Here is a 23,524-nt window from a genome sequence, read left to right on the forward strand (position 1 = left end):
AGTTCTCTCTCAGCCGATTCAGGTGAGAGGAGACTCTTATAGCTTCCCCTCTTTCTGTCACGTGAAAAGGGTAAGGCAGCGTTAACCGATAGCCTTGTGCCTCAACCGTCCTTTGCCTTATCCTTTCCTTTTCTTTCTATACCGTCCACCCGATTCGGGTGGAGGGCGTAGAGTACTTGGGGACAACGGTGGGTTCGTGACACGCATCCAATTTTCAACGAGTTATCAGACCATTTTGCTACTGTCGTCGCAGCTGCTGGTCCTCCAAATGACTCGAGTTGATATTGTTGCAACACTCCAACTATGCCTTCGAGTCATCGAAAGAGGCCACTTTCCTCGCTATCCTCACACGCCAGACCGCTGGATGCGAGCTCAAGCACATTTGTCCGTGATGTTCAACACACCGCGACCTGTACGCGAACATGTGGAGAAGCTGGGTTCAACGACCTCTACAAGTACGATTGTTTCATGGTCAAATTTAAGAACTACTCTCATTATTCAGATCCCTCCCAGGAAAGGGGTGATGCAAAACAAAACGAGTGGTCGGAGCCAACTACCATTGACACGAATCAAGATATGTTACGAAGTTCAAGGACGCATATGATGCATTCGAGAAAAGTCCGCTTACCGTTCCCAGCCTTGGACCAGATGCCTATTAGACGACCAATATCAACCCGATGCTGTAGCTGAATAAACAAGCGGCGTGCAATCCCATTCTGTCAGTGGTCGTGTGGGATCTGATTTCTCGTCCCGATCTCGTGGTCCCCGAATCTAGCGAAAGACGGACCAAGAAGAGATTCTTCTATATACTTTTACATGCGCAAGCCAAATGGCCCAACGCTGCCGAAGAAATTGAGTGGCAACGCAGCAGCATACGAGCCGGAGAGGGTTTCATACAACAAGAGCGACAATAGGATCACTGTTCTCAACCCAAATGGATACCTGGCCTACCTGATACAGCAGGATATGTTCACCTCGAAGAAAATATCCGTCTACATTGGAAGCGCAATGCTCGGAAGTGTAGGGGTGAGGAGTAGCGAGACGGTTGAAGCCCAAACACTGGTAGCCCGAAGAGACCCGAATTCCGTCTTTAACAAGGTCATCTACCTAGAAGCGAAAACAACTGGAACCGGCTGGGATGTTAAGACCGCAAGCACATTGGACATCGAAAGGTTAGCAAGACTTTGGAAGGTTCGGCAGATTTGAGATGTTCTGTGTGGCTGGAATAGATCTCGCGACTGCGCCAAGCTATGGAGAGCGTTGAAGGGTGTTACAAGCAACCTTGGAGGAAAGGAGGTGGGCGGAGGTCAGTCTCGATGGCAAGGCTGTGTCTTGGTAGACAATGGTGTAATGCCGGTAACTCAGTATATAGATAAACAGGATGTTTACCGTCCAAGTGACTTGATGAAACAAGGAACACACTTTTATAGTTTCCTGTAAGGAAGATCCTGAATGGTGATTTAATATGTTCACTTATCACAGCTGTCGTCGGTCTATTCGTCACCGCCAGTCCCCACTTTGTATATACCTAGGTATGCGAAAGAGCCAGATCAGGCACCCCACGCTCGGGTCAGGGAGTGCTCTGGACGCTCACGCTGAGATAGAGACGGAATCGAAGGCCTCCGGCTTAATTCCAGAGCTATAGCGAAGCCTATCAAGGCCGTGGTGAGTGGTTTGGTTCTTGCTTAATTGTCCCTCTCCCCCCAGCCACCTGTCGGCCCTTGGGGCCGATATGATCGAGGGCCGAGAAGAACGTTCTGCGAGAGGCTATACGAGGTGACGCGTTGCTAATACGGATTGTTTGTGATCCAGACTGTGTTTATGCTCACCGATGTCCCCAGAGCAAAAGCTGGAGAGCCCCGCAGGTACGAGGAGGGCGAAGATTGTCACGCGTGGGCTTGGGGCAACGCCAGAATTGTGAAAAGAACCGAAGTTTGAACGGAAGATTCATATTTCCACGCTCCATTTCAGTGGCACGGCTTACTCATTCTTTTCGCATACTCTATTCACTGCTTTCTCATCAAAGTCAGCGAGTCGGATGTCGTAATAGTCAGGACGAGTCGCCCCATTTTCATCATTTGTGTCAAGATACCCGATTGAAGCTGATTTATCATGATTCAATCCTCTGAATAAAGCACATGGTGCAATAACAACAGGACATAGATTAACTCTTCCTTTTCTGACCCGCGTTAATTATGTTCTAGTCCTCATGTGACTGCACATCATTGACTGATCCTTTTTAGAGACTGGCAAGTATGTCTCTTTGGTCTGTCCGAGATTGAAGTCCAAATTAAGGACATTGATCATCCTATTGGCTTGCGCCAGACAGCCTCGCGCCGTATCGCAAACCAACGGGATCGTTTCTCCAGTCAGCGATATTTCTTCCTCTCTATTTCTTCACGACTCCATCTTCTTCCTTATGGCTTGCTCAACCAGCTCCAGAAATGCCCCCTGTGGGATATATACGTCGTCAGCTTGCCAGTCACCGCGGGCGCTGGTTTGGGTACGGTCATCGACTGATTCGGCGCTGAAATGTGCGTGGCCCAGCATGGCCGCCATGTTGAGGAAGCCTTTATGCTTGAGCCCGAAGGGCAGGATCTCGACGAGGGCCGAGCCCCGCGGGAGGAACATGCCATGTGTCAACCCCGCGCCGTGCACGCCGACAAGGATATCAGTCGACCGGTCGACGGCGAGCTGCTGGGCGAAGGGCAGTTGCGCGAAGTCCACCACGTTGAGCTGAATGGTGGGGTGGCGGAGACGCAAGGCATCGAGCAGGCGGGCTTGGTCGACCAGCCGCCGTTTAGTCGTGCGATCGATGTAGGTGATGACAAGCGGGTCGTCAGGCTGTTTGGGGGGGTCATGGATTTGGTAATAACTCAACACCCGCCGCGAGAATGCGCGCAGCAGAGGGGAGTCGGTACAGTCGAGCAGGTTCCAGTCCCCCTGCCAAAAGGGGTTTCCTCCACCCGCCAAAGGCACCATAATGTTTCCTGGCTCAAGTGGGAAAGAGCTTGTGATGTCGCTCAGCCTGAGGATCGGCTTCTGGGCAAAGAGATGCCATAGCTCAGAGTATGGGCCGTCGGGGAGATGATCTAGAAGGAGCACCTGGGTGTTAGAGAAGTCGGAAGGTTGAATAAAGGGAGCCTTCGTGGCTGGATTGTGTGCCATGCGGAGGATGTCCAAGGTCATGAAGGTAGCGAAGATCTCCAGCAGGGCGTGCCAGATGTTTTTGTACTCGTCTTCCCGCTTGAGGACGATGGTCACTGGAGAAGCCTGGATGGTACTCGAAGGGGTCGCGCCCTGCATAGTGGCAAAGCTCACGGCGGTGCTGAAAATGTACTTTGGACCCGTGGAGTACCAGTAACCTGGGAGGTTGATGAACCGCGGCAAGCCGCTGTTAAGTTCTTAGGGTATGTGGTCACGGAGGCTGCAGTCCAGCACGAACTTGTGTTGGTCGAGGTCGAAGGTGGCGGGACCGGCGATGCAGAAGGCATCTTTGCGTCGGGTCTTGGTCTCGGTGATGCTACTGAAACAAGTCATGCGCGAGGCCGATTCAGCGGTACAGTATTCAGCAGACCGTTGGCTGAAGTTGTCGAGATAGCCGAGTCCAAAGCGTTCCTCGCAGAACAATGACTGATTCGATACCGTGCTATACTCGAACGGCCAGGCAAATTGGTCAGCTTCGAGCAGTTCTGTGTTCGAGCCATCGTGGCTCACAGCTCCAGATAATCCAGCCGTCCTGTCATATTCAGCACCGGCGGGTGAGATCAACCACGAGCGACCTGAGAGACCGTAGAGAGCAATTGTAACTAAGATGAAGACGCCCAGGAACACAACAAGCCGGTAAGGCTGGAGCCGTACATTGACCAACATTTTCGTGTGGACAAAAGGGCAGCTTTGTTGTCAGCGCTGGTCTTGTTGGGGAGGCCCGGGGTGAGATCGCAAAACATCACTAGGTTGAGGCATGGGCGCTTTACTCTGAATTGAGGCCTGGCGTCTGACAAAGCTGCATCATCTTCCCGTACGGATCGAACTAAATGCCGAGTTGACGACGGCTCTGAAAGACTGAGACGACAGCCGTTTGGAGCGGTAGCTGGCGACAGCACTCACAAGTCAATCCTGATGCCAAGAGCCTGATTTACCGCGCTTGCACAGCAATCAACTCATTCACAGGCCCTCACCCTACGCTACCTACGTCTTGCCTGTTACTATACAAGGTACGCGTCCTAGGGTTCCAGAGGTGTATTCGGCAAGACGATCATCGCATGATTCGCTCGGGCTGCCAATATAGGGGGGCGGCGGTCTGGAATTGCAGGCCCGGGCTGCTCATGTACTTCGTACCCCGTATGGTGTAACCGGCCCGTCTGGCCCCTTGTGTTTCAGTTCTGCGAGTGGCTAAGTAAGCGCCTCACCTCCTGCTCAGCCGAAACAACTGTGCCCTGTGGACCCGAAAAGCGCCAGCGGGTAAGGAAGAAATTCCTTGCTAACTTCTTTTCTCCCCCATATCTTTTACCGCTGCTTGCCATTTTGGCTCCTATCTTGCTCCGTGCCAGCAAACTAACAAGACGGAGATAAAATACGTGGATCTGGGAGAAGAATTACATTTGTTACCAACGAAGGAAGGTTGGAGGACTAACCGAATGGGCAGAGATTTAAAGTATTAAATATTGAAATGAAGCTGTTTGATTCCCCACAGAACAGCATCCAAGACAATATCCCCCACACTTAGACCGGTTTACGGTAGTAGCGGCCCGGCCCATATTGGGGACTATAAGGCGATTAGCAACGCTTGCGGCGAACTGCAAGGCGAAGAAATTTATAGCAGTGGTAAGAGCAACGTAATTCTGAACTGTGAAAAGTTTACAACACCATGCACTATCTAAAATTAAAAAAAAGAAGGCAAAAAAGGGCGTGACGAGGTTCGACAAATCGCCCAAGGGTACGCACCACTAACTTTTTGTAGGGGTTGGCCCCCTGGGCGAAAAAAGGACCCACGTATATGTTAGACACAGCCTTGAGGAAACCCGGTTACGAGTTGCATTGGCGCGACTCACCACACTCATTGGACAGATGGAAGGATCCACAGGAGAACAAGGCTGAGTCACGTGATATGCCCTGTTGGCTCTGTTGGCCCTGTTGGCCCTGTTGACAGAGCGCACAGAGCGCACAGAGCGCACAGAGCACAGGCATTATATATACACCCTCGTTACCCCTACATAGTTACACTCTCTCCGTAGCCAACTCATGTTATCTACTGGACTATACAGTTCTTAGTAACAGAGAAACCTTGCTCATATCGCGTGTGATCCACAACCAGCTCATGCTATACCAGGATTGTTGCTGAGAACCCTAACCCAGTTAGGATCAGTAGGGATCCTTAACAATAAGATATTCCTATAGTATATACTCGATACTATACACGACTTAAAGTATAAGAGGAGGAAAGGGTGCGCCTCTCCTACGGAAAGTATACTAGTAATATAGATGCACTCCTTAAGTCGTGCTTCTTAGTTGGTGACCTAATTACTCTCCGATGTATTAGACGTCCGTCCTTTCGATGTTTAACCGAATTCGTAACACCTTTAACACGACCCGGCCCGCTAAGAAACGGGTTACGAGTAGACTTAACTCGACCCGACTCAATCCGACCTATGTTAAGGCCTAAAAGAAGGAGATTCCGTCGATTCGGAAAAGGCCGTTATAATAGAGATTATCTCGATAAAGAAATACTAAAGTCGAAAGTCATACTAAGATCTATATTACTCTTAACGAGTATTTAGTTATAACGATATAATATATAAACTAAACGGGTCATCTTTAGAAATAAATACGACCTTTAGAATTAGAATCTATCGAAGTTAAAACTACCCATAGATAAATATTTACTTCGACTTTATATACGCATATTAAGAAGGAGACTTATAAAATTAATCTCTTAGCTAAATCTCCCCGAATAGTATAACATCTATAGAATATAATATAGCTAATTCTAAATATAATTTAGATCTCGACTATATAAGAAAAAGGGACTCCGTAAGAGAAAGAAGAAGTACTAACGAAAGAAGAAGTTAGATAGCTAATTCGAGAGATTAATGAAAGAGTTACTAATGTAGTCTCCTAAGTAGAATAAATAGCGTAAGAAATGTAGAAAGTAATTAACGAAGAAGTACGATATTAGAGACATCGTAAGGATCGTACGATTACTCGATGAAGAAATTCGAGAACGGCTAAGCATTATAAGAATTATGGACCGAGTAGAACGAGGAGTTTAAGCCGTAATACGAGCTTATAAAGAGCGGAGAGTCCTAGTACCCCGATATCCAGAAAAACTACCTAACGAACTCCCGCTCCGACTCCGAAAAACAAACCGAGGATGTCGACTACAACTCCCAGTCCGACACTACAATCGATGGCGAGGAGCGGCGGCTCCCGTCCGTGTTCGCTGCGGACAGAGAGACACAGCACCGCCAGGGCAGTCTGACGGCTTACCACGAGACCTTCTTCTCTGCCTTCAGTCCTTCGAGCTTTCGGAGGAATCCCAATGCTCGGATTGTGACCGAAGCCACCGACACTGAGAGACGACCGCTCAAGGACCAGCCGCCGGCCGAACCGGCCCTGGCCATGAAATTAAAGCAGAGACACCTGCAGATAATAGCTATCGGGGGTTCGATCGGTGCGTCTATTGAATCTCCTTTCGCCACCTTCCTCGGGGGGCCCGGGAGGGAGAACGTAGAAAATGAAAATAACTAACAGTCAGTGCTTAGGGACTGGTCTCTTTGTCAGCTCTGGCTCGGCCCTGGCGACGGGTGGTCCGGCCTCGCTGATGCTTGCTTACGCCTCATTAGCATCATGCTGTACTGCACTGTCCATGCGCTGGGAGAATTGGCCGTCCTTTTCCCCATTTCAGGCGCCTTTGCCGTCTACAACAGCAGGTTCATCGACCCGGTATGGGGGTTTGCAATGTCAGTCATAACTCCGCTTCCTCATACATTAAAGACCACCGCCCTTGTTATCCAAAGGTCTTGTGGCCAGACGTACTGATCTGAGATACCCAGGGGTTGGAATTATGCTTTGTATTGGCTGGTCACGCTGCCCCTGGAACTGACCGCCGCATCTATCACTCTCTCGTTCTGGTCCGGCGCGAGGAACGTCAACCCTGCGGCGTGGGTGGTCATCTTTTACATTGTTGTTGTGCTGATCAACTTCTTCGGCGTCAGGGGGTAAGTCGTTTTCGACATCTCTCAGGGTTGTATTTTGGTGGAGGAGGGGAAGAAGAAGATGCTGATTATGTGTCAGATATGGAGAGGCCGAGTTTATCTTTTCCATCATCAAGGTGCTCGCCGTAAGTATGCTCCCGGCCGAGTATACCACTTCATCCAGATCGGTAACCGAAAAAGAGAAAAGGACGAGCAAGAGCTGATCACCCAATTAGGTCATCGGCTTCTGTATCCTCGGCATCATCATTGTCACTGGCGGCGTCGGACCCCAGGGCTACCTGGGTGCGCACTACTGGTACGACCCCGGGGCCTTCAACCACGGCTTCAAGGGCCTCCGCTCTACCTTCGTCACGGCCGCCTTGTCCTTTGGCGGCACCGAGCTGGTGGGTTTGACGGCTGCCGAGACGGAGAACCCGCGAAAGTCGCCCCCCACGGCCGTCAAGCAGGTCTTTTGGCGAATCTGCCTAGTAAGTTACCGAGCATCGAAATATAATTGCGGGGGTGGAGATCTTTTTTTTTCTTTCTGACTTCTTTGTCCCCGTCATTGGGAGGTATTAGTTCTATATGGTAAGCTTGACCATCGTCGGCTGCCCGGTGACGTACACCAACGACCAGCTCCTGAACGGGAGCAGCAGCAGCGACACTAACGCGTCGCCATTTGTGATCGCGGTCAAGAACGCCGGCATCGCCGCGGTGCCCTCGATCATGAACCCAGTCATCTTGATCGCGGTGCTCAGCGTGGGCAACTCGTCCATCTGCGGCTTCTCGCGCACGCTCGCGGCGCTGGCTGACAGGGGCCAGGCTCCGAGGTTCTTGAGGTACATCGACCAGGCCGGCAGGCCGCTGTTGGCCATCATCTTCGCGTCGGCGGTAGGACTGCTGTGCTTCATCGTCGCCGCAGGCGACGACACGCGCACACAAGCGTTCAACTGGATGCTGGCGATCTCGGGCCTATCGTCCGTCATGACGTGGGCGTCCATCTGTGCGTGCCACATCCGGTTCCGCGCGGCGTGGAAACACAACGGCTACAACGTGTCCGAGCTCCCCTTCACCTCCCAACCGGGCGTTGTGGGATCGTGGATCGGGCTGACCCGTCGGATACGGGAGCATGACTGCCGCGGTGCGTATCCAGGCTTTCTTCGAGGCATATCTGAGCTTCCCCGTCGTGCTCGCCTTCTACCTCGCCTTCAAGCTCTGGAAGAGGCCTGCTTTCAAGCGCATCCAGGACATCGACGTCACCAGCGGCAGGAGGGAGCTGGATCTCGCCGACATCCTCGCATTCGAAAGGGCTGAGCAGGCCGGGTGACCCTGGTAGAAGAGGACATACCAGTTCTTGTGCTGAGCCAACGGGGAGAAAAAGAAAGAGCCGAGGGGCAGGGACAGACGGACCCATTTACCATTCATGAAATCTATATCGCGCAAAACGGGGCGAGGCCTCGATAGATCATCCGTTCTCGCATAGTAGCAGATAGGGAATAAAGACAACATTACAAGTGGATCTTAAACAGCCCCCCTCTGAAGCAAGTTGTGGGGGGGGGGGGGGGGTTGGACGTCTGCGAAGAACAGAAATGGATGGAGGGTTTCGAGGAAGTCCGCTCCCCGCCAGTGCTGTGCCAGCCGACCAACGGAACAGCAATTTACATGAAAGTCTGGGTCTCTAGGAAGAATGTCTAATTACAGGAATTCTAACACAGACCGTAGTAGGCTTCCTTATTTCCCCTTCGACGCTGAGTCATGCCGTTCTCTTCCGCAATTTGTTCCTCTTAACCAAGACAGTCGCTCGCAGATGCAAGGAGATCACTATAACATCTTTGCTCCCCTTCCAACCTGTCTGCCCGACCTGGCAAGGTTGAACATGTGGTTCAATACCATGACTTGTAAATTGCTAACCACTGAATCGTCATACCACTCTCTACGCCAGGCATTGTGTTATCATTGGGATTTCCGGGGTAATCGCCTCCCACAGCGATGTTCAAAATTGGGAAGAACGGGCTTCGGCCGCACCTGCCCCAACATTCCCTCGTGGCCCAGCTGGAGCCGTCTCCTTGGACTGTGTAGTAAGTCTGACTATCGAGTTGGAATAACTGATCGTCCGGTTGCTGTAGTTACCGTCGGAGAGGTCGATGAGGATGGCCCAAGTGTGGTAGTCTCGGCGATCAAAGTCGACATATCCGTGAGATTCGGCGTGGTTACCATATGTATCGAGCTGGTGGACCTAGCCTATGTTTGGGTGTTGTCAGAGACTTGAGTAGAGCTCAGGGCAGTAGCTTACTTTGGTTTGCCGAGGAGCCATTCCTGAGCTCCATGATATCCTACTCACCGCATTGGGGCCTGGAAAATAGTTGCTTCGTCAGAGGCTCCTCTACTAAGACAGGAGAGTGAGAGGGACTCGGAACGTACCAGTGAATACCCCTGCGCATCGACTGGCCCAAAGCCCACCAAGCAGGCCAAATCCCCTGCTGCTGCCACGCCGGGTTCTGGCCGAGCTTGATGCGCGCGGCAAAGATCATCTTGCGGTTGGGGTCACACCCGAAATTGTGGTTGCCATGCAGACTAGCAGAGGTCCATTGTCCATTCACTTTCTGTGGAGATATGACGAGTTGGCCATTTCCGTCGAGGAACGCATTGTCCGTTGAGTTGGTGTACCTCTGCCACTCGAGATTCCAATTGAATGGGGAAGTTTGTAGCGTCCAGTTCTGAGAGTTGGGAGGGGAGCCAGCTGGGCCGTAGAACTCGTCGCACCAAGCGACGTAAAAACCAGCAATCTCCGGGGGTTTCATAGTAAATAAAAATAAACGAGGGATATCTGAAGTGTATGGATGACTGAGTAGAAACTGGTGACCCGAAGACGAAGAAGTTAAGGACGAGAGGTTTGCCGTGCCTGCTCCTGCGCCCACTTGCCTCGAGGACGAAGGAATGGTTGCAGGAAGATGCTCAGTGACCGCAGCCATGTCGCATCCAGCGTCTCGACAGCGGCAACAGCAACTTCCCTCTAAACAGATCCATCAATCAATTGGGTATCTCTCTTTCCCCGTGGACGGCAGGAAACAAAGTCGGAGCTGACGAAGGTTTTCGTTGCGTTTGTCATGCTCGTCACTATGTTGACGTACGCACGTTGGCTGTGATCAACAAGAATGGACGGAGTGGATCGCAGCTTCCCGGACAACACAATGAGACGTAATGAAACACGGTTGCTCCAATCTGGCCTGCTCTTGGTGTCACCTCGATGGTGCTGTTGAGCGATAGCGGGGTTCCGTGGACAGAATCTGAGATGGATGGCGTTGATATGCGGAGGCGCTTCGAGGCCCAAATTCGACAGATGAATGTTGTTACTGTAACCATAAGTTGCATACATAACTCGAACCGTCTGTATCAAACACTATGATCCCACGATCAGTAAGGTTTGTTGACCACTACAGGCCCATTCCTCCTCGACTTGCTGCCTGTATCATTGTCGAACACCAGCTCCACATATCCCTCATAATTCACCTTGACACTAACGGGCTCGCGGAATGTGTGAAGGGTGTCGAGTCCCACGCTAGCATGTGGATCCAGGTATTCTAGCTTTCGACTCATCAAGCCCAGCACCAACAACTCACCAATACTGTCCCAAGTGGTGCCCATGCCGCTGGTGAGAAGTAAGAATATACGCGTCACCACAAAAAGGTTAAAACACCGAATACTCCAAGCATTGCAAGCGAGAGCTGCACCGTAATGTCCTCAGCACTGTAACCGTATCCTTGCTGTAAATGAGACACCACTTAGTAGGTGAGAGAAGGGTGATCTGACAGTGCACCCTTTGCGTCGATGTCGATCGGTACACCCGCGTACGGAGTCCAAGCGTGGCTTTTGTCTAGATACGGGTAAAGGGCCTTCGTATCAGGATCGTCGTCGTCGTCGCGTTCGAGGAGTAGGCCGTTGTACTTCATATAGCCATGATCCCCATTTGCAAGCGCTAATGCGACTGTTTGTTCTGGGGAGGGGTGAATGGTCAGAAATTGGAGCGTGACTGAGATCCCAAAATGGTTGATCGAAGGCGGTTAGTCCATGCCTTGGAAATTCGATTTCCTGATCTTGCGGAATGCTACCATCATAGTGCACCTCGAGAACGCAATTGATCTGATTGTAGCTGTCGTCCGCGGATGCATTCAGCGTGACACTAGTCCACGTCGCATCGATCATGCAAGCATAAGCGGTCGCCACGTAGCTTCGGTCAACAGATTCTGTCGCCCCATACACCATGAGAGTCGAACTCCGCGAAAGAGTAGAAGGGGGCAAGTTTGTGAAGAAGAGAATCGTGCTGTCATCCGTGACATTTCCGAGAGTTTCATCCCATGTGACGAGACGGTTCAGATTTGCATCTGAGCTCGGAAAAGACAGGCAAGTTGTATTTTGACCATAGTCGTACAGATCGTTCTCGTCGCAAGCACTCTGAACGAGGGCTTGAGAGGTATTCATTGTCCAGATGTTACAGGGAGATTCCGAGTTTCTTTCCAAGTTCGCACTTTTTGTGCGCAAAACATACGAAATGGGGAGTGAAGGGATCGTCGCCGAAGATCAGGGCAACCAAGATCAGATGGCAGTCCGAATTGTCGTATGCCATCTGAGTAAAGGAGGCGGTATGGCGCTGGTCCGTAGAATTGACCGAGTTGCGTGATACCTTGTCGAATGCAGCGCCGTTGTCTCTAACAGTTAAGAGTTTCAACAAGCAAATTCTGAGGAGAACGTGGAGGTGCACTTACGGATAGCTCATTGTATGAGGGAGGAGGTCATCGAGCGAACTTAAGATATTGAGGTATTGGCCGGTGGAGGGCGTGGTTTGACGGGGAGGCGCTTTCGGCAGCGTGGACAAGGCTAATGCCAACACCTGCTTGTGTGCCATGCCGACGGCGAGAACCGTTTGAAGAGGATAGAGATTTCGAACTGAAGGCCTCAAAAGTTATATGTCTTCAGCCGAGCATCCGATCAATGTATTTGGCAAAAGACATAGACGCAAACGTCTGTTTCATGAATTCAAGCAAACCTTCATTTGGGGTATGTAGCAGAACAATATACTCAAGGCGTTTTTTTATTGGCTTTCTTCATTAGTCTGAGGGCTGTTCACCTCAGTGCGGTTCAGCCCAGGAGAATATGGCTGTCTCTCTAATTGAGTAACCTTGTGGCAGATGTGTCGGACGTCAAATCATGTTCAAAGTTTGAGTAGAGCGACATTGGCCCTGGCCCCTCGCCCCTACTAGAAGAGCAGGGCAGCAGCAAGAGGAATGGCACGCCTGACCATGTTTTAGCGGCATGGTTTGAGTAGCCCAGGGAGGCCTCAAAGTGTGGACTGAGTAGGCCGAACATTTTCGTCAAACTAAAGCCCAAGCCTCCAAACAGACGCGTCAATCAGGCTGGGCTGTGGAAGCTGTGCAAAGGACAAAAGACTCAGGCACCAGAAAATGGCCAAGAAATGGCCAACGCCAGGACGCCGCCCGGCAAACTTGCCACGATTGGTTGTGGGGGGAAGATGTTGAGCCTCGGCCACTTCGGCACCGAGTATGTGTCGGGGAATCAACATTCCCAATGCCGCGGCCACTGGACGCCCGCTGGACGGCGCCGCTCCTCCCAGATAAAGGCCTGAGCAACATGAAGTGAAGCTCACTGGGCGAAGATATATGCCTCTGCGGCGTTGAAGAGCAGAAGTGTCTCTGCAGCAGTGAACAAGCAAAGATGACTGCCAACCCACCCCTGACGGGCGTCCGCGTCCTCGAACTCGCTGGCTTGGCTCCAGGTACCGCAAGCTTCCTTCCCTCAAGGTATCCAAACAGCAAGGTTGCTCACGAGTCTATATAGGCCCCTTCTGTGGCCTGCTTCTCGCCAACTGGGGCGCCAGCGTCCTGCGCGTCGACCGCCCGAGCCCAGTCTCCAGCAGTGATCTTCTGACCAGCGGGAAACGCTCCATTGCGTTGGACCTGAAGAACCCCTCCTCCGTCGCCGTCTTCCTGTCGTTAGCCGCGATTGCCGACGTCCTCATCGACCCTTTTCGCCCCGGAGTGTTGGAGAAACTCGGTCTGGACCCTGAAACCGTCCTGCTGAAGAAAAACCCCCGCCTCATCGTGGTGAGACTGACGGGGTTCCGTCGTGATGGGAAATACTCTGCCATGGCGGGCCACGACATCAACTACCTCGCCGTGTCCGGAGTGCTCTCCATGCTCGGCGCGAGAGGGGCCCCACCTGCACACCCGGCCAACATCCTCGCAGACTTCGCCGGTGGCGGCCATGCCGCATTCACCGGTGTTCTTCTGGCGCTGATCCACCGCTCAACAAGTGGGAAGGGACAGGTCGTGGAAGCAAACATGGTGGATGGCGTCAGTTATCTCGGCACGTTCCCGAGGCTATTGACGAAGATGCCCATGTGGAATGGTGAACGGGGCACGAATACACTAGACGGCGGAGCCCCATATTACGGGTGCTACGAATGCAAGGACGCGGGCAAATACATGTCAGTGGGCGCCCTAGAGCCGCAGTTCTGGCAGGAGCTGCTGAAGGGACTAGGTCTCACCGAGGAGGAGGCCGTCCCGGGCAAGCTCGATCGGCTGGACAAGCGCTCTTGGCCGTACATGCGCGAGCTGTTCACACGGCGGTTCAAGGAGAAGACGCGCAAGGAGTGGGAGGCCATCTTTGACGGGACAGATGCCTGCTGCGCCCCTGTGCTCGAGCACGCGGAGATGGAGGCTGCGGGATACGAGCACCGACCCATCGTCGGGCTGACTTCGTCGCCGGCGCGGAAAGTCGAAATGCAGTGGGACGGCAAGGCCTTGAAGCCCGGTGAGGGAGGGGAGCAGGCTTTGAGAGAGTGGATGGGCTGGAACAATGGAAGAGACTACGACATTTTGGCCAACGGTTGCTGTGAGAAGAGAGAAAAGAGTAGGTTGTAGATCATCCGTCTCCCTCATACCATGGGTGGGGTGGAGAACAGCAGTTCATATTTCTCTGGTTGAGAAAAATATGCTTGAGACTGTAAAAATTTGTATTTTTGATTGTCTATCTAGGAGATACCCATTTCTTCATCTGGTTCCTTTAATTGGACCCCTTCAGTATATACTCGTCACCATTTGCCTAGAATCCTCACCACATCCCATAATAAGCGCCAAAGCCGGCGGCAGCCGGCAAGTCATCCGCATTCAACAGTCCGACACCTTGCTCGAGCAAGGTCGCCCACACCGCGTTCCGCGTGCTGATCGGCCAGGCTGGCGTGTCCCAATAGCGGGCCAAGATGCCCTTGGAGTTGGCCACCTCGATCTGGCTGATCAGAGTCTCCAGTTGGGTGGAATTGAACGTGGTGCCGTTGATGGGGCCGAATTGCGCGGCAAAATCTGTCGACGCCACAGGCGAGACGGCCGCGGTGATGTTGGATTCAGTCGAGTTCAGTAGGTCCAGATGGGCATCGAAGAAGTAGTCGCGTTCGTGGAGCGGCTGGATCAGGTTCAGCGGCGTGTTGCCGGTGCCGATGACAGTGACGGGGCCGACGGTGACGCCCGTGCCGTTGAAGGTGGTGAGGTAGCCCGGCGTGCGAAGGGGTTCAAGGGCACTGACTACGGCAGGCCACGTGGTTGGGCCATCCGTCTTGAGGTCGATAAACAGAAGGAGAGTTTGACCTGAGGCTGTGTCGTAGACGCCGTTCTTGGTGGATGAGGTGACAAACGGCGACGACGGGTTTTGTCGTTGGATGGTATCCAGGATGGGTTGGATGTAGAGTGAGTCGAGCGTTCGGGCAGGTGTCAAGGCAGATTGTTCATGGCCAACGTAGAGGGTGTTGTTGTAGAGCCAGACATCGGCCTCGACTGAGGCACAGCCTACGGAGAGGGCTGAATAGAAGGGAACGTCGCGCCAGTAGTCGTTGTGCGAGTGGATTGGCTTCTACAGCGATATTGAACGGTGAGAAGAGACTCGTCGTGGACAGCAAAAGAAACAATCACCCAAGAGATACTATTCTCTAGGATCACACAGGCGGCAGGGAATGTGCTATGGAGGGTAAAACGGACCGGTACAATTCCTCTTGTCAGATCTGTTGGATAGCTATAGCCATCGCTCTTTTGCGTGTTGGCCAGAATGTTTTGGAGAGTGCTACTGATGTCCAGGCCCGTTGCCTGTGCCGAAGGGGGCAGTGCTGCAGCATTGGATTGCAGTGCCAAAGGAAGGGCGAGCAGCAAGAGTGAAGAGACCATGCTGCAAACCACGGAAAGGGACGCGTTTAAGGTAAAAACCGAGCCAATCTATGCCAAGAGATCGAAAACAAAAATGCTGGACAAGAGGGAAGGACGTCGCTTATATGCTGCCGTCTGCAAGCATCATATGTTGACAGAAGTAGATGATGTCGACCAGAAAGTGCGGGTTGGAAGTTGAGCATCGCGCTCGCCATGTATGGAAAAGCGGTGGGTGGAGCCAATGGGGAGGAGACCGAAGATGCCGGTCCGGGGCGGAAGAAGCTTGATTGATCCAACATCCAACGACAAGGCTTGTAATGGCTTCTCGCCAATACTGAGTACTGTACTCGTCCAGTCTGTCGACTATCCAATTATTGGGCTTGCCTCTACACGTGCCTTCGTCTCTGTACATACCGTTTTTTGTCATGTTTAGTAGTGGCAAGGACAGAAGGTGGAAGACCAAACGATGCCGCATGAGTGATTCGTCTATACGTTACCCAGGTATATGCTAGAAGCCCAAAAACGACTCAGCTCATCCTGGTTTCAAACTGGTCTCTCAAGAACCAAGGCTGAAGTATGAGGTACTTTGCGAGTAGGTAGGTATTCGGTATGTAACTGGTAATACTCTGCATGCATCCAGCAGGCGATCGGCGTGAGTGGCTTGAATTGTGGCTGGTGTAGCTTGTCTCGCTGTGTGGCTTGATGTGTGTCTGAATGAAGTTTAGCTCGGCTTGGCACTTGGCACTTGGCGATATCGATGACGGCATTGTGAAACCCCTGTTCCGCGCCAACCATCGAACAGATTCATACACATCAGTCAGTCACTCAATCGGTGACATCCCACATCTTCCAGCTTTCACCTTCCATCTAGAGCATGACGCACTCGGCATCTCGACAGCCTCGCCCAGGTATTTATGCTTTTCACTCTCATTCTCTTGGTTTTCCTCTTCTCAATTTTTTCCCAAACCTGCAACCCGGCTCACCTCACTAGCAAGTTCCTTCGACCAACACGCTTGACGCCTCCATCATCATGCTTCTCTCCCGTCTCCTCTGTTCCCTCGTCGTCGTTGTGCCCGCTTTGGCTCAGGGAAATAGTGTCAATTCTACCGTCACATCCAACTCCTCGCCCGTAACCTCATCAGCAGTTTCCAACTCATTGGCATCCGTCTCGTCAGAAATATCCAAGTCTCTCGTCTCAGTCTCCAATTCCGCCGCCTCGGTTGCTACCTCTGCCTCCAACTCGGCCGAAAATGCTGAAAACTCCATCGCTGCCAGCTTCACCTCGGCCAAGTCTGCATTCTCAGCCAGTCTTTCCAGCCTTAGCTCTGAAGCTGCTACGGGCAACACCGGCGCGGCTGCCACTCTCTCATCTTTGACCTCTGCCGCCTCCTCCATCCTTGGCAGCATCACCACCGAGGCTGCCAGTGCCTTGAGTGCTGTGACAAGCCAGGCTGGCTCTGTTGCTTCGGCGGCATCTTCTGGTCTCAGCTCGGCCGTTTCTTCTGCATCTGCAACCACGTCCTCCACTACCAATGCCGCCGCTGTCATGCCCGCTGGGTTTGGTATTGTCGGAGCTGCATTGTTGGGTCTGGCTGCCTTCTTGTGAACGACAATGGTGTCACGAACGGGACGGGATGGGAACTGGCAAGGTCTCGGAGCAGACAGTCAATGGAGTCATGGCGCTTGGAATGGATGTGCTTGATGGAAAAACAGAACACAGCTTCCATAGATTCTGTGACAGGTTATGGGCCAGGGTTCAGACAACAGCATACCAGAGTCAACCAACGTCTCCACTTTGCACTATCATTTCTGCTGTGGACGGGTGTGACACGGTGGAAAGCAACAGGCTAGGACCGCCTGGTGATAGGCACTTATGGATGAATAAATGAAATAATGCAGTGCTATGTTAAGTTATCACTTCGAGACAACAGCATCCTTTGCATCAGTGGTGTTATCGGCCGCGATACACTCGACATTTCCTTGCAAATACTCTTTTTATTACGAGTTCTCTTCGTTGATCTAGAAGTTGTATGTTGTCGCGCATCGACGGCGACTTTGAGGCACCTTTATCTCCTTACTGCCTTCTTTTGAGAGGCCTGTATCTCCGTACTCGTACCTATGCATGACTGCGCATCTTAGCCTCTTTGCAATGACTTGCATAAGCGCTTCCTTAGCCGGGCCCCGGGCTTCTGAGTTGGAAAATAGGCCAATGCCTTGTGGTATTAGGATTCGAAGAATTCTTAGCATTCCACTTTTGGATCTCGGACACTCAACATATTCCTAATCCATTATTGCGCGTAGTGGGTTTAAACACCACTTCTTTCACTCAACAACTCGAGAGCCATATTCGTTTCCTTTTTTTTGGACTGCGCTCTCTTCCACATTCATAATCACTAGATAGAAACGTTCGCTCCCACAACGTGCCATCCTCCATGTCTCTCCCCACCACCCGCCGCATCGTGACGGGTCTGGTTCCTCCTTTCCTCTCTCAATAACCACAACAATATATGTAGATACTGACGCAATTACCCCACCATATAGGCCACGACAGCACGGGAAAATCAATAATCGAATCCGACATCACCCTCACGCCCGCGAACCCGCTGGACGCGACGGGCGCGCCGCCGACCGGCGTCATCCCGGGCTTCACCAACATCTTCCGCACGGCGGGCTTTCCAGCCGCGAACGTGCAGGGCCCCTGGACCGACGTACACGGCAAGAAGATTGGCCTGGTCGACCAGGCCGGCGTGTACTGCCGCATTGTGGATTTCCCGGCCACGGGGCCGGAGACAAAGGATGACGTGAATATCATGCACCGCACGCAGAGCGTCGACTTTGGCGTCGTCCTCAAGGGCACCATCACGCTGATTCTGGACGATGGGTCCGAGACGGTCATGAAGGAGGGGGATGTCTGTGTCCAGAGGGGCACGAATCATGTGAGTACCTATGCGCCTTGGATGGGCGTTGATCTCTCTCCCTCCCTCTCGCCCAACTCATCCACCTCTACGCGCCATGCAACGAGTCAATCTCCATCCGTCAACCTCTCTTCATTTATCCCATGCTTCTTGCCCGACTTCCTCTCCCACTTAAATAGTCATTGGCCACATACATCCTAACCCCCCTCCCCAAACTCGTCATCATTACCACTCCTTCCTACCCCTACTTTTATGACTCCCATCACCACAGTGCACAGAATCCCTCCATCTCCAGTTATTTTCCTTCGTGTTGGCTTGGACTTCTCACAAGGCGTCCCTACCACCACCTTAACAGGCATGGAAGAACGTGAGCACGGAGAACTGCCGCGTTCTGTTCGTCCTTGTCCCCTCGGAGCCGATCCGGAACGAAGCCACGGGGCAAGCATTCCCGTCGACGAACACGGCGCATCTCGAGGACGAGACGCACATGGCGCAATAGGGACTAAGCGGCGGACCATTGGAACTCCCCGAGCCCCCACCCGCCTGCCCATGGCGAGACGGGATAGTGCGACGATAACGACGAGGCAAGAGGAGGAGAGGAGAATGGAAGAGCGGTAAGGGGAGAAGAAAGGAAGGAGGGAGAGCAGAGAAGAGGAGAAGAGGAAGAGAAGACAAAACGAGAACTATGTGCAGAGCCCGACCAACCCCCCTTTTCCTCGCGGAGAGATCTCTTCCTCTCCCATAGCACCCACCACGACTTACGATATAATCATCCTCCTCATCCTGGGGTGGGATCGAGTGTTCAACACACGGCCCTACAGACATCTGATAAATATGACTTGTTTGCCGAAGAAACTTCGAGTCAAATTAGATGGAACTGGTAATTGACGCATATATAGACCTGTACTCTCACAATTCGTCGTCCGGGTTTCTCTCTCTCTCTCTGTGTGTGTGTGTGTGTGTTTTCTGTCTCAGAGACTTTTGAGGGGAATCAGGCTGCAGGAATACACAAAGCACCCTCGCTTTTTTCTCTTCTGTCGACGATCACGGTAGAACAAGGCCCTCTCTACCGACGCTGGAATGGAAAGACGAAGGCGCAAGACACCGCCTTCCCGATTGGACCGTTTCCGTCTACTGTCAAGAGTTTCCTTTTGCAGGACGAGAAAATTATCAAGCACCAACTTCTGCAACGACCTTACCTCCAGTCTCGACGCTCGCGCCTCTGAGGCCCTCGCGTTCCACCATCTTCTTGGCCTCTTCCATCCCTATCTCTCTCTCTAACCTCTCCTTTTCAAGCCTCTTCTTCTCCAACGCCTCGAAATTCCTCCTCATCGCGTTGCGGGTAAACTCCTCCCCTGTCACCATGGGGTATTTCTTGAGCGGACCCTGGATGACGGCGTCTCTGCACGGTTGGTTGAAGAAGGCGATGCTGTATCGTTCGCCGTAGAAATCGTCAACCTCACTAGGAGCCTTGACGCGGTGGAAGGTGGATTTGAATCGGTCGTCGGACCAGGACATGAGAAGGTCGCCGATGTTGCAGATGACAGATTCTTGAGAAGGGGCAACTTTCGTCCAGGTGTCTCCGTGGGCGAAAGATGTGGACGCTTCGCGACCAGGACAGATCTGTAGAATGTAAGGTCAGTCAGGCCCTTCCCATTGCCTTGACAGGCTCTCTGATAATTGGTTGGACTACAAAGCGACGGAGCAATACAACGCACCTCAAGGCCGCTCTGCCCCTCCTTCTGGAACAAGAGCGTCAATAGATCCCAATCGGTATGTGCTCCTGCGCGATGGAAAACCTCCCCGTTCGTGTTTTCTCTGGGAGTTTCAAAGTAATGCAAGAGTCTCGCCACTGTCTGACTCTCGGGTCTCTTCACATCATGTGCCTTGACAAAGTAATCATCTTCAAACCCCAATCCTCGCGCGAAACAAGTCATCAGTCTCTCTGAAACTTCCTGCACCTTCCACATGAATTTGAGGGCGGAATCTTTGAAGCCCGGCAAGATGGGTTCATCAAGCCATTTACCCTCCATGTTTCTGCCGAATTGCATCTGGTAAGACTCCTTCCTGTCTGCCGCACCCGTGGAAGGTCGGACTTGTGCATTCTTCTCCCACCCGGCATTGTGTGCGGAGGAGAAGGGGACTTTTCCTTTGGTCTCGTCCGGAAGAGCAAAGAACCGGGCTGATTGGGCAAATATCTCGTCGATTTCTTCGGGAGTGATGCCGTGGTCAGTGATGGAGAAGAACCCCACGTTCTCGGCGGCGGAGACTAGTTCCGAGGTGATTTCATCAATACGTGATTCAAAATTCGCAAGTGAAATGGTGGGAATGGGACGGTCCAAGTATTTTGTCTTCTCGGCACCCATTTCGATCTAGTGTTGAGTGTACGAAGGCTACTTTCAAGAAACGAGGAACTGAGAGAGAAGCAGTCCAAACGCTTGATCGTTTATGTTTCGGCAGGGCGATCTGCTGGTCGACGAAGGGTTGAAAGGGAGTTTGAAGGACGTTCCGGTGCTCTTTATAGTCACTATAGGGTGCAGGCGTCCATAATCACTGGGTTTGGTGGTGGTCGTTCGCACCCTTGATATCGAACGAGAGTTTATGTACAACCGATAAGGCTGTCCGACCTTCCCCGCCTTTTATCGTCCAATGATGACGCTTCAATGATCGTACGTTGCTGATAGGCCTGCTGAGTCTTTCGCACAGCCTTATGGTTTGGGAACCTCTAATCCTTATATGTCGAAGTTCAAGAGATCCTCAAAAAGAAAATTGTTACTGATCCCGGTGTGCGGGGGGAAAAGCTGTTCAAAGGTCTCGTACCCCAAGTCGGACGTGATGACGGGTTCTTGAGATCCAGGCGTTTTTGATTCAGTCGGTTCATACAGATCCAGCGAGGGTTCGGCGCCTCGATTTGCCGACCGCAGAGAATGTGTGAATGAGTCGTTTCCCACAAAAGACTCGACAAACTTCGGCACGTTGAACTTCTGCCGCTTGGGTTGGCCGCGATCGCCGCTCATATTGTCATGTGTCCGCTTTCGATAGTTTTCCAGGGTCTGGTCGGCCGTCAACCGGGCCTGCTCAGCGAGCAAGGATGACAGCAATCGAATGCCACGCATTGCAATCATGCTGTTTTCGAATTTGCCTAGCATTGTGATGGTATTCTCCACCAACTTCCGGTGTTCTTCGTACTCGGTCTCACTGGGTCGGCGGTGAAAGATGTCCAAGGCGAGGGTTATGCCCGCCGCAACCATGAAAGCTTGATCGATCCAGAGCATCGGTCCTTCCTCGTCATAGGCCTGTCTGGCCTCCTTCAATATTGTCTTTGCGGCTGCCATACATGTCCGACGTGTAAAGTCGAACGCTTGCTCCGTAAAGCTGCGACCTAGAAACGCTCTGTGGATCATGATGATCTTGTGAGCGAAACAAATCGTCAAGCTTCGTCTCGCCCACGGGATAAATGCAGGCCATTCCGGTTGAAGTGGTTCTCTCATGGAGAAGAATCGAGGGAGTCCGTCCGTTGCAAGAGCTCGCATTTGTGCATCGTAGTCCAGTACTTGTTCATATTTGGTGTACAAGGTGTTCGAAGAGATGATTGCGTCATGTATCTGCGGCATCAAGCTTGCGATGTCCCCGAGAAAATTGGGGAAACTTGTCATACTTGGGACGTCGTCGGGTAGAGGCAACATTGTGGAGTCATCGCAGTGCATAGGTTTCAATGAAGAGAAATGCATCCTCTGAATCGAATACATCTCCGAGAATGGGATCGAAAACCAGTCTTGGATACACAGCTGTTGCCACAGTCTCCTTCCCGTTTCACGTTTGATTATCTTGTCTCGGAGCGCAGGAGTCGATAGCATGGAAGCACCAGCAACATTGCTTGCGTCATCTTCTGGCCCCAGTCGTTGCAAGCCGAGACCCTGGGCGATCTTGACAGCGGCTCCTAATAATGTGCTCTGGGTATTGCTGAACCCTAGGATATGGGCGGACATGGTAAGCGTTGTGATAGCTTCGACCGAGTAGACGTGATGTCGCCACATATAGTCTGCGAGATTGAGGCACGTTACCGTAGCCTTGTACCATTGCCTAGTCAGCTTCGCCCTTTCATTCTTCTTGAAACCCCAGCTCAAGGCCAGCTGCTCACTGGCACAAGTCATGCTTGCCGCCATTACGGCAAAGAGTAAGGCGGTCCATCTGAGATCCATGTTCCTGACTTGGAGTCCACTGGGGCCTTTGTACACCTCTTTGAGCTCTTCATAGAACGTCGGACCATGGAAGCACCCGTGATACCACAAAATCGAGCTGACATGGTATTCCACCAACTGGAAGACTTGTTTACGACTAGGAAGAAGCAATTGCAGGAACGAGACCTGGGCAGCACCCGTCCCTCCAAAGCCATTTGAAACATCCCAGTCTGGCCCGGTGTCCTTGGGAAGCGCGGCGGTGCCAGACTGATGAGGTTCCTTCAGGAGATCTAACGCTTTAAGATCGTAATCCGACAACTTGCTCCGACCCCAAGTGAGGAATTCTAGAACAGAGGCAGCATTGTCGACGTCAGTAACTGGGCCGTTGATTGGAGCGGGCCCGAGGTTGCTGGGATAGACTGGTGGTTGTTCGCGAGGACTAGGCCCGGAAGTCACAGACTTGGGCGTTCGTAGAGAAGGGTGCACGGCAGCCTCTGGCGGGTTGTTGGTATTGTTGGTTTGAGGGGACGTATCGGTGGCTGCGGGACTGGCGTCTGTCGCTGCGGACGATCGAGGATAGATTCGGTGAATTTTTGGATCGTAGCCGCCTTCAGGCCACTCCCGCGTGCATTTTGCAGCATCGCCTCTCTTGACGCAGCGACCGCAGGGAACGTTGCGGTCACATTTTTGCCGGCGCATAGAGCACTCGGTGCATGTCTGGCGTTCCTTGGGCATGGCTAGAGCTTCAGAGTCCGTTCACATAGTCCTCGTACTACAGTCATGACCCACGATCGCCCGAAGTGATGTTTGTACGGTATCGTTGATGAGGGATGTTCACGGGTTCGTACGTTCAGTACGAAGGTGGAGGCGGGAAAAGTGACATGAGGTCGAAAGAAAATTGCGAGTCGGGAAACACGGCCTTCAATTGCTTGGCATGCCGGTCACTGGACGCCGCTCCCACCGACAGGGTCTAGTATCTCGCTATGTAGCTGCCTCTCTCCTTCCGTACAGAGGAGCAAGCCTTC

The 23,524-nt window shown here is 52.3% G+C and overlaps 11 protein-coding genes across 11 annotated transcripts; 5 read left to right on the plus strand and 6 right to left on the minus strand.

Moving 5' to 3' along the window:
• Positions 1–816: 816 nt before the first annotated feature.
• On the plus strand, positions 817–1,206 carry Z519_08361 (uncharacterized protein; the record flags this gene model as incomplete). The annotated part of the gene is made up of 1 exon (XM_016766089.1): positions 817–1,206. The coding sequence occupies one exon, from the start codon at positions 817–819 to the stop codon at positions 1,204–1,206; it is 390 nt and encodes a 129-aa protein (XP_016617247.1).
• A 1,191-nt stretch (positions 1,207–2,397) lies between these two features.
• On the minus strand, positions 2,398–3,873 carry Z519_08362 (uncharacterized protein; the record flags this gene model as incomplete). Its single annotated transcript, XM_016766090.1, has 2 exons — positions 2,398–3,394; positions 3,446–3,873. The coding sequence occupies 2 exons, from the start codon at positions 3,871–3,873 to the stop codon at positions 2,398–2,400; spliced, it is 1,425 nt and encodes a 474-aa protein (XP_016617248.1).
• A 2,976-nt stretch (positions 3,874–6,849) lies between these two features.
• Positions 6,850–8,523, plus strand: Z519_08363 (uncharacterized protein; the record flags this gene model as incomplete). Its single annotated transcript, XM_016766091.1, has 6 exons — positions 6,850–6,962; positions 7,056–7,220; positions 7,297–7,342; positions 7,433–7,684; positions 7,776–8,285; positions 8,350–8,523. 6 exons carry the CDS (start codon positions 6,850–6,852, stop codon positions 8,521–8,523), a joined length of 1,260 nt encoding a protein of 419 aa, XP_016617249.1.
• Positions 8,524–9,189: 666 nt separating this feature from the next.
• Positions 9,190–9,997, minus strand: Z519_08364 (uncharacterized protein; the record flags this gene model as incomplete). Its single annotated transcript, XM_016766092.1, has 2 exons — positions 9,190–9,432; positions 9,584–9,997. The coding sequence occupies 2 exons, from the start codon at positions 9,995–9,997 to the stop codon at positions 9,190–9,192; spliced, it is 657 nt and encodes a 218-aa protein (XP_016617250.1).
• A 613-nt stretch (positions 9,998–10,610) lies between these two features.
• Positions 10,611–12,099, minus strand: Z519_08365 (uncharacterized protein; the record flags this gene model as incomplete). Its single annotated transcript, XM_016766093.1, has 5 exons — positions 10,611–10,845; positions 11,007–11,190; positions 11,306–11,648; positions 11,743–11,902; positions 11,960–12,099. The coding sequence occupies 5 exons, from the start codon at positions 12,097–12,099 to the stop codon at positions 10,611–10,613; spliced, it is 1,062 nt and encodes a 353-aa protein (XP_016617251.1).
• An 827-nt stretch (positions 12,100–12,926) lies between these two features.
• On the plus strand, positions 12,927–14,134 carry Z519_08366 (uncharacterized protein; the record flags this gene model as incomplete). Its single annotated transcript, XM_016766094.1, has 2 exons — positions 12,927–12,987; positions 13,050–14,134. 2 exons carry the CDS (start codon positions 12,927–12,929, stop codon positions 14,132–14,134), a joined length of 1,146 nt encoding a protein of 381 aa, XP_016617252.1.
• A 190-nt stretch (positions 14,135–14,324) lies between these two features.
• On the minus strand, positions 14,325–15,424 carry Z519_08367 (uncharacterized protein; the record flags this gene model as incomplete). The annotated part of the gene is made up of 2 exons (XM_016766095.1): positions 14,325–15,116; positions 15,242–15,424. 2 exons carry the CDS (start codon positions 15,422–15,424, stop codon positions 14,325–14,327), a joined length of 975 nt encoding a protein of 324 aa, XP_016617253.1.
• A 1,009-nt stretch (positions 15,425–16,433) lies between these two features.
• Z519_08368 (uncharacterized protein) lies at positions 16,434–17,009 on the plus strand (the record flags this gene model as incomplete). The annotated part of the gene is made up of 1 exon (XM_016766096.1): positions 16,434–17,009. One exon carries the CDS (start codon positions 16,434–16,436, stop codon positions 17,007–17,009), a length of 576 nt encoding a protein of 191 aa, XP_016617254.1.
• Positions 17,010–17,835: 826 nt separating this feature from the next.
• Positions 17,836–18,817, plus strand: Z519_08369 (uncharacterized protein; the record flags this gene model as incomplete). Its single annotated transcript, XM_016766097.1, has 3 exons — positions 17,836–17,869; positions 17,945–18,339; positions 18,674–18,817. The coding sequence occupies 3 exons, from the start codon at positions 17,836–17,838 to the stop codon at positions 18,815–18,817; spliced, it is 573 nt and encodes a 190-aa protein (XP_016617255.1).
• A 671-nt stretch (positions 18,818–19,488) lies between these two features.
• Positions 19,489–20,684, minus strand: Z519_08370 (uncharacterized protein; the record flags this gene model as incomplete). Its single annotated transcript, XM_016766098.1, has 2 exons — positions 19,489–19,941; positions 20,037–20,684. The coding sequence occupies 2 exons, from the start codon at positions 20,682–20,684 to the stop codon at positions 19,489–19,491; spliced, it is 1,101 nt and encodes a 366-aa protein (XP_016617256.1).
• A 366-nt stretch (positions 20,685–21,050) lies between these two features.
• On the minus strand, positions 21,051–23,234 carry Z519_08371 (uncharacterized protein; the record flags this gene model as incomplete). Its single annotated transcript, XM_016766099.1, has 1 exon — positions 21,051–23,234. One exon carries the CDS (start codon positions 23,232–23,234, stop codon positions 21,051–21,053), a length of 2,184 nt encoding a protein of 727 aa, XP_016617257.1.
• Between the last annotated feature and the right edge of the window lie 290 nt (positions 23,235–23,524).

The sequence above is a fragment of the Cladophialophora bantiana genome (assembly GCF_000835475.1).
Source record: "Cladophialophora bantiana CBS 173.52 unplaced genomic scaffold supercont1.13, whole genome shotgun sequence".
NCBI classification, from domain to species: domain Eukaryota; kingdom Fungi; phylum Ascomycota; class Eurotiomycetes; order Chaetothyriales; family Herpotrichiellaceae; genus Cladophialophora; species Cladophialophora bantiana.